General features: G+C 35.7%; 1 protein-coding gene across 1 annotated transcript; it reads right to left on the bottom strand.

Annotated features, from left to right (window-relative positions):
* Positions 1-375: 375 nt before the first annotated feature.
* On the bottom strand, positions 376-3,215 carry LOC131149072 (glycerol-3-phosphate acyltransferase 1). Its single transcript, XM_058099138.1, has 2 exons — positions 2,499-3,215; positions 376-1,376 (listed from the first exon to the last, which is right to left on the bottom strand). Exons 1-2 carry the CDS (start codon positions 3,213-3,215, stop codon positions 426-428), a joined length of 1,668 nt encoding a protein of 555 aa, XP_057955121.1. The 3' UTR covers positions 376-425.
* Between the last annotated feature and the right edge of the window lie 6,587 nt (positions 3,216-9,802).

Raw genomic sequence — 9,802 nt, 5'->3', positions numbered from 1 at the left:
CAAATAGGCATTAATGTCGTGAATTTGATAGTATAAATATCTGCCCCAAAATTTACGTAATTTTAAGTTGATGTGCCTAATAAAAATTGACAACCCCACCCTCCCCCACCCAAAAAAGGCACAAATTCCGAGGAGAAGTGTGACAGCGAGTAGGCGTAGCATTTAACAGAGCCCCGCTGCATATTAAATGATAGGAAATACATCAATATCTCACGCTTAAATATATCAGGAGATGGTTTGACTTCTATCATGCATATTGATAATCAGTGCATCATCCATTAGCTGATATCAGCAGGTCACATGCCCCTGAGAGTATGTCTAACAAAATGGGCATATAAAAAAGTGGGAAAAACAAATAAAAATCATGACACATACGAATAAAATCGATATATTAATCCAACAACAAACACTGGGAGGAGCTAATTTTATGGTATGCGGGATGGACTCGTAGAAATAAAATTAATTGATAGCAAGGGTTTCTTTCGTCTATCTTGGACCACCCCTTCGTTCCCCGCTAGCATCATGTACTTGTCCCTCCTTGTAAGAGTGGTGCACTCAAAACCCAAGGCATCAGCAAGTTGCTTTTGTATGTAATTTGCTACTTCACGACTAGATCTTCCTCCACCACAGGTCTGTTCTGCGGGCACTTTCCCAAGGATCTGAATAAGATAACTAGGTCTAGGGTTCATAAGGAAGAAGATGGCATCCAAGCATTTGAACCCGCTTGCAGTAGTCCCATAAAACATGCCCACATGTGTGTCAATGGCAACAGGGACAATCTCATCAGCTAACTCAGCAAAAAGAGGGCTGAACCTCAGAAGATAAGGCTCTCTGCATGTGGTTCCTTCAGGACACACCACCAAATCACCTTCACTCAGCAATCTCTGCATTGTTTCTCCATCTTGCTTTCTATCTCTTGTTAACCTCACTGTCTTTATTGGAGCCATCAACTCAGACATCTTGCTTAGGCTATATGTAACTGCAGTTAAGGGCTTACACAGTGAAGCACTGAGGAAAACAGGGTCCAATAGTGTCCTGTGGGTGCAGACGTAGAGTACTCCTTTTCCGTTTTCTGACTTTGTTGAATCATGTTCATTAATGTTGAAACTACCATTGACCTTGCACTTGAGGTTAATCCCACTCCAGGTAGCAAAGAAAAGGGCCATCTTGTAAGGGAGGAAAATCCCAACAATGACTCTAAAAATTGCTAACGTGATTCCAAGTGGAAGCCACAGGAACATGAGAAGGGTTGCCAGTGGTGTGGGGAAGAAAGCAAGCCTTCCATCATGGAACACCAGCGGCTTTGGGTACTTTTTTCTTGGCACTACTGAACTTGCACTTGGCTTTCCGTCCACCTTGCCAACAACATAAGCCTCCTGTGAGATCCATACATACAGGAATCCAAATTAAATTAATTAATATTAATCATTCTTCGTTACTCAATTCCACAAGTATATATGTAATTAAGCTGGAAATCAATTGACATAATATATTAATTTAAGATAGGAATAACTAATTAGGAGTGTTAATTTGTTCACAATTCCAAGGAGGTGAATTGGTGAAAAAAAGATATTATAATGCAGATGAATGTAACAAGGAATGCTCTGGGCAAGCCCCCAAACTTTAGACATTATTAGGGTTTGTATTAGATGTAGGGGCTACTAAAAAATAAAAACAATAACGGTTGATCATTTTGATAAAGATTTCCCAAATTAATCATCCATCCTTTCAATATGCATATATGTACATGTATGCACGTGTAGTGGTTAATTGGATGTCCACAATGTAAGTAAGCCATCTTCCATCTTATAGCCATTCCACTCTTCTTAAAACTTATACTTCTAATATATAAGTAATAAATTTTAACCATCCTGCCGTGTAAAGACTCTCTACTATGTTTTCTCATTATACCCTTCAATAAATATATTACCATATGAAAAATTTTCAACTTAGGTGAATAAAGTACAAATGATTATTTAATGCGTCATGCATCTAAATTAAAGTGCATTGAGAGTTAGAAAAAAAAATAATGGGATGGAGAGAATTTTGATCCATACTATCTCATTTGAGTACACTATAACCAATGCATGAAAATCATGAACAATAATAATAAAACAGTCACAATTTTTTATCACATTTTATTTTAGTCCGTTAGATTACCACTTTACCTAAAAGTTTAATTTGTTAGGTTGTGACCCAACAATGTATATCAAACTTTAACACTCCTCGCACGTGCAATCTGATAGCAAAAATGTCATAGAATAAAACGGACGACAAGATTAGAACCCACGACCTCCTCGTAATCAAAGTTCTGATACAATGTTAGATTTCCACTTTACCTAAAAGTTTAAACTATTAGGTTGTGTATCAACAATCTATATCAAGTTTTAACATAGTCATAACAAATAACATACTTGATCAATATAACCACAATGAATGATTTGACGAGATGATAAAACATGATATAGTAAAAAAAAAAAAAAAAAACAAACATATACCTTGCAAAGGGAGATGAGGAGATGGTCATGCGGAGAGGAACTTCCAATGAGGCCAATATCAGGCTTCTCCTTCCCAAGGAACTGCTCGAGAGCTCTTTGCTTTACCAGCAAACCAGACCCAGATAGCATACCAGTGAAATACTGGCCAACAGTGTGCAACTCTGTCCCGACAACGTCATCGACCCTCAGGTATTCTTTGAGAAAGCCTGCAACCATCATTCGCGGCATGCTTGTGAAGACAATCTTGAACCCTGTTGAAACCAACACATCATAGGCCTGAAGGTTGAGATTCTCGAGATAAAACTTGGGCAAAACAGCCCTTCCAACACTCTCCATGTCTTTCAACCTAAGCCCGCAAAATGTTATGAAAATCATGACCTTAAGTGCTAAATTATAGTTCAAAACCCACAAAAGTGGAGATGATACAAGCAAAATAAGTGCTCGAAAAATGCTGCCACCTTCGAAGGCAACCAGCATGAAATAAGGGAAGAAGGATTGGGATCTTAGCAAAGTTCCATCAATGTCGCAGACCAAGGTATCACATCCTCTGCCCTCCAACTCGCACTTGGACACACTAGGGATCAGGGGAGACTGTGATGGTCTGAGGAACAGGTTTCTTAAAACAAGCCCGTAGTTTCTCATCTTCCTTGCAGCTCTATAACATGATCTAGCTAGAAGCCAGTCTGCAAACTTTAGAAGGGCTATTGGGACGACCATGGTTTTCCCTTTTGATCAGTACTGTCAATGATAATGCTGAATCAGAGAGAGAGAGAGAGAGAGAGAGAGGGATGAGACCGACCTAAGTTTTGAGAAGAGGAAGGGGTGCAGAGAATATTTATAGGAGTCATTTAAAGGGGCAGAGGGTGTAAGGGAAGATTGACTTTAGCTTCTGGTTAACCACGCCGCTAGCATTAATTGCACCCCAAAGATTTTCCTGCTTTTGTTCCGGTTCCGGTTCTATTTTAACTTGAGCTTGGAAGCACCCTCAAATCACTCAGTTTCTTATCTTTTTAAATATTGACTATCAACAATGGTTAGGTTGGGAGTGTTGTGTTGGTGACCGCTTTGCAGGTTTTTGCTTTTTGCTTGAAAATTGGCCTCTTCATACCAGATTTTCCTTTTGTATAGCCTCTGTTCCCTGCGGTATTTTTGCTTTCTCTTTGAAATATTGGTCTCTCTACCAAATTTCCGGTGAGCATTGGAATGTGTGCTCATGTTTATTGAGGATAAGCTCGGGGACCTCCTCAGATCGGTATCAAATTGAATAGCTAGCTTGATGAAGGGACGCTGTGTAGCCTAGAGTTGAATGATCTGAACCATCAGACCATCTGCATAACATTGTTTTACTTTTACAAGAAACAGGCAATCAATTACCATAGGTCAAACAGCAAACATATATAACAATGGCTATTGCTCGCATTGACTTTCTTAATTCTTAATGCAACATTTCGGTCTTAATGAATTATCTTGACCAGTGTGTTGATTGGCCATGTTAAAACCTTCATTTACAACTTGAAAAATATTAAGAAAAGTAAAAATTTAATAAAATTTATTTCTTATGTTTAATTATCGATAAAAATATGAAAGAAATAAAAAAAAATATCAAATTAACATTTGATTTTCATAATTTTTAATAATTTATACAGAAATTTTTATTTTTAGCAGTATTAGTATACAGAAAAATATAATAACAAATAAAATTCCTTCTTCTTTTTTACAAATCCTAAAAGTTCATCTTGATAATTACTCAAAAACTATCAACCATTTCAATACACCCGCGCGACGTAGTCACTATGAAATCCGATATATAAATATGTGAATGATCTCTCCCCTCATTATGTTTGATATTGATATTCTAGAGTAACTGTTTTTTTGGTATCAATACATGTGAAATAACTGTTTTCGGCTGCACTCATATATTAAATAATACAGCGGTGCACATATATTGGTGTATTCTAAGTTCAAAATTTCCATGCGCAAAGCTCATTCCATTCACGCATCGCCTTCCCCTTAAGCCTGAAGGTTTGTTAACAGTGGTTCACCAACAAAACTCAAAAGACTTTTTGCAATTTACCGGTATGCGCGTTCCTCCAGGCCAACTGGCAAATGAGTTAGGCTACGGCTGCATGTGCTTTTTCAATGTTCACATTAGTTATGTTACGTACCGATTTGATCTACAGTTTTTCATATTTGATCATTTCATATTCGGTAGTTGTGGTCACGCATTTCTTGTTAATTGTTTGGTGAACATTCAATCATTTGATATGGATGCCTTCTTACCATGCATGAAGTTTGCATGGAACGTCAGAGTTAGAGCTTTACGCAGGCATGCTTTCTTTTGCAAGAGAATATATATATATATATATATATATATTTTCTATTTGAAACGTTTTTTTTTTATGAAAAAAGAGAGCTTTATAAATATAAATCGAACGCGTCCATTTAATAAAAATAATAATTATGCAGTAATCGAGGTAATATATAATAAAACTTAAAAAGATTAGATAATTGTAACATGAACCCGCATTTTCTCCAACTTGCAAATAAACATTTTATTTCAAAAATTTAAAAATCTTTTAGTTGCCAATTAAACACACCATTTAGTTTATAATTTTGTGACAAAGTAGAATAGGCTGGATAGTAATGCTATATATAAGAATATAAACAGTTATTAAAAAAAAAAAAAGCACTGATGCAAAAATTTATCTATGTTATTTCATATAACATGGAAATGAAGAAAGATGAGATATTCCGAGAAAGAATTTTAAAAATAATGTACATTCCTTTTCTATTCAATATGATGCATTAGTAAATTTTATGTTATCATTTGCTTTATATATGGCGACAAACTTTTCTTTCTTAGGTTGTTAATTATATATACCTATATTATCACTATTCTATTCTAAATCTATTCTACTTGTTGAGCCTCATATATAATATTAGGGAGATAGAATCATCTATTAGTGATACTATCGACAATTAAAATTTTGGCAATTAAAGTTTCACTACAAAAAAGAAGGCTTTTAGTGACAGTTTCAAATCGTCACTAATAATAGCTAACCGTCACTAAAACGGCGGCCTCAACTAACTATTAGTGACGGTATGGAGTATTAGTGACGGTTCCATTCCGCCATTAAAACTCTAAGACCGTCACTATAATAGACACATTTTCTCGGCTGAAAATCGTCACTAAAGACATACTATTAGTGATGGATTTTCAAACCGTCACTAAAAGTCATACTATTAGTGGCGGATTGGAAACCATCACTAAAAGTCATACTATTAGTGGCGAATTGGAAACCATCACTAAGGAGCCACTATTAGTGACAATTCTCTAAATCGTTCATAAAGATGCACTATTTGTGACAGTTTGAGAACCGTCCCTAATAGTTACAACTTTTAGTGACAGTTTTTTGAACCATCACTAATTAAAGTCACACTATTTATGATGGTTCAGAAAACTGTCACTAAATATAAACTATTGGTGATAGTTTTGGAACTATCACTAATAGTCACTATCTCAACTTTTAGTGACGGTATAGAATCATCGCTAAAAGTTTAACATAATTTATTTATTTTTAAATCACCCATTATTCCATGTAAAAACCTGTAATTAATTTTCTGCACACATAGCACTGAACCTTATTTAATGATAAATTCCTATATTGTTCAGAAAACAAAAATATATACATAAAAAAATTGCTCAGAAACATTATATATATATATATATATATATATGATCTTTTCAAATAAAAAAAATACAAAAAAAAAAAAAAATTGCATCGTTATTATGATGCTCATCATCTTTTGACAGATTGTAGACCCTACAAAGTGATAATTATACAAAAAATTACTATATATATATATATATATATATATATATATATATTTGAATATGTACGTACTATAAGTACAAAGGATTTCATAGTAAGAAAGATTAGACACACTTAAACAAAAAATGATACAATTTTAAATAGTTAAGTTTGATCAGTTGGAATTGACCACACTCGGTTTGGAGAGGGCATGTTTGACTTGAAAACCTAAGTGCTTAAGTCAACTAAAGTTTGCTAGGTTTGCTTTCTAAGCGCCAGCACGTCCAACTCAATGTCACGGATGTGTTGGGACTGACATCACTCGGTTTGAACCTCGTATGCTTGATTTGGACACTTGAGTGCTTAAAATCAACTAAGTTTGCCTCGAAGCACAAAATTTTAAAACGGGGAGGAGTTTTTAGGTATCGTCAGCTTTGGCAAGTTCAGATCAACATCACGAACGTGTCAGGACTAACCCCACTCAGTTTGGACCTTCTATGCCCAACTTGGACACCTAAGTGCTTAAAATAAACTAAGTTTGCTAGGTCAGCTTCTAAGCGCATAATTTTTAACCGAGGAGAATTTTTTTGGTACCATCAGGTTTGAAACATCTAGCTCAATGTCACTAACATGTCGAGACTGATCTCTCTTGATTTGCACCTCGTATGCCTGACTTGGACACCTAAGTGCTTAAAATCAACTAAGTTTACTAAGGTCATTTCTAAGCGAAAAATTTTCAACTAGAGAGGAGTTTTTAGGTACTGTCAGCTCCGGTATGTCAAGTTGAATGTCATGAACATGTTGGGATAGACCCCACTTGGTTTGGACCTCATATGCTCGACTTAGACACCTGAGTGCTTAAAATCAACTAAGTTTTCTAGGTTAACTTCTAAGTGCAAACTTTTCAATAGGGGAGGATTAATTTTTTGGGTACAGCCAACTTCGGTACATCCCGATTGATGTCATGGACATGTTGGAACTAATCCCACTTGGTTTGGACCTCGTGTTGACCCTATGGGTCATATCCGGTTTTGATAATGAAAAATATCCTTGTTATTTGTTGACTTTCAAGTTTGTGTGCTGGATCATATTAAGCCGGATCATATTGATAGCATGTAGTAACTTGAAGAAATATGAAGACCCGACATATTCATTATTTTTTTAATATATTTTTGGTCTGTAATAATTTCATTTCAAATGGGTTCGTAATAATCACTGCATATCATGCATATAGGATCTATGAGCTCAGAAATGTCGTAGATAGACTATAAGTTAATCAAATGACTTTAGGGGGTTGACCAACGCTAGGTTTTTAGGCATACTTAGAAAGGCCTTAGAAAGACCCTAGGTCTCAGCACTTGCACTTAGGAAAGTCAAAGGGTTGAATTGGTTTCGGGCAACCAATTGAAAAAAAGAATGTATCATCCTCGGGCGATCGAACGTCAATCCTGACATTTTCCAATAGCTTGGCAGCCCGAACTCCTACGTTCAAATATGCCTTGAGTGACCAAAATGCATGTTCGGGCTACCGAACTCAGGACCGGGCACTCGAATCTCTAACATTTTTAAAATAGCCTAGTTCAGCCATCTGAACCATTTTTTAGGCACTCGAACTTCAAAATTGACTTTTCTTGTTGTGTCTGTTCGGGCGACTGAACCTCAAGTCGAGCACCGGAAAACTCTCAGATTGTTTTATTTTTATTGAGATTAAAGAGGGGTAAACAGGGTTAATTTTCTTAATGGGTTTTAAAACAAATTTAATTATTAGCCATGTGTCCCAAACAGTTATTTTTTTAAGTGTGCCTATATATATATGTTCATTTGATCAGATTAATGGGAGATTAGCAATTTGATTAGTGGAAAAATTCTCTAAATTTTGAGAGATCCTTTTGTTCTTTCAAGCCAAAAATACTCTTCCATTTAGCATTCCTTGGAAAGATAATCTTGTGTGAGAGTGTCCTACTTCATCTTGCATTGATTCCACTCTCCTAAACTCTCATTTGTTTAATTGATTGAATGATTTTTATTTGAGAGTTTTAGCAAAATTTTTCCCTTGATTTAAATCAATAAATATTTTGTGTAAGAAACTTGAAAGCTTGTGGGTCTTAGCATCTAGATTGCTAGACACCTTAGCTTATACTTTTTGTGTGCACAAGAATCTTTTTACAAGCTAAGTTTTGAATATCTCTTGTGCTTGAATATTGAGTAAATACTTGTTGTGATATTTTGATTTATCTTGGTGAAAATCTTTGAACCCTAGGCTGTGATTGAGATACACTTTCATATATATTTTCAAAGAATAGCTTGTTCATACTCTTATGCTTGATTGAGTATAGACATTATCTTGAGTGTTGATTGCACACATTTAGCACTGAGCTTATAAATCCTATATTATTGATGTGCATTGATTGATTTGTATTGGTACATATTCGCTTATCGGAGAAACATTATATTGTACACGGTTTGTATTGTAATTCGGTTGTATTCCAGGCGCGACTTGAGGGGGCGTTGATCTAGCCCGTAAGGATCGGTAGGGCCTTCTTTGCCCCGCAAGGAGAATTTGTAAAGGTTGAGTGCAGTCCTGTGCTAATTGAACTGGTTGTATTAGGTGTCGCTCTACCCGTTAAGTGAGCCTTAGTGGAATCCTTGTACTTGTGAGCCAAGGCAGGGACATAGGCAGTATTGGCCGAACCCCGATAACATTTCTTATGTCATATTTAATTTCCGCACTTAAATTTATGCACCTGAATGTTGTCATTTTAATTATGGTGAATGGTTTAGGAATATTGAGATTGCTTAAATTGCCTTACATTCTTGTTTAGTTTGATTTCTCCTGAATTGGTTAATGCTTAGAAGGACCCTAAGTTGGGAAATACTGATTGTGATTTGAATTTGACCTAGGAAAGTTTTAATTTTCCAATTCATCCCCTTTTTGGGAATACACCAAAGCTAACAATTGCTATCAGAGTCTTATTGCACTAGACTTAAACGTTTTTGCAAAAGATCGCAATGACTCAATTTGGTGTATCCTCATTCGGTGAGGAATAGTTACCTACTAGCCCTCCATTGTTTTGTGGTATAAACTACACCCACTAGAAAATTAGAATGAATTTTTTTATAAAATCAATGGATTGGAGAGCTTGGTAGGTAATTGTTGGAGGAACTTGTATGCAAACGAATGAAAATGATACTACTTTAGTGCGTGCAAATTCATATGCCATGGAGATTTTATATTGTGCTTTAGATTCTCATATTTTTCATGAAATTATGACATGTAAAAATGCGAGGGATATTTGGGAGAAACTTGAAAAGAAATATGGAGAGTCCCAGGAGAAGGAGACTACCACTTTGCTAGTGTCAAGCTCAAATGATCTGGAGGTGGTAAATCACAGGGTTAGTGCACTCACAGAATATGAGGTATACAATTCTTACTCTAGCTCAATTGATGACTCATGTATTGAATGCTATGTTGCTTCATGTGATGAATCATAT

The sequence above is a fragment of the Malania oleifera genome, chromosome 2, assembly GCF_029873635.1.
Source record: "Malania oleifera isolate guangnan ecotype guangnan chromosome 2, ASM2987363v1, whole genome shotgun sequence".
In the NCBI taxonomy this organism is placed as follows: Eukaryota; Viridiplantae; Streptophyta; class Magnoliopsida; order Santalales; family Ximeniaceae; genus Malania; species Malania oleifera.
The sequence above is the reverse complement of the archived record's forward strand: the minus strand, read 5'-3'. Positions and strand labels throughout refer to the sequence as shown.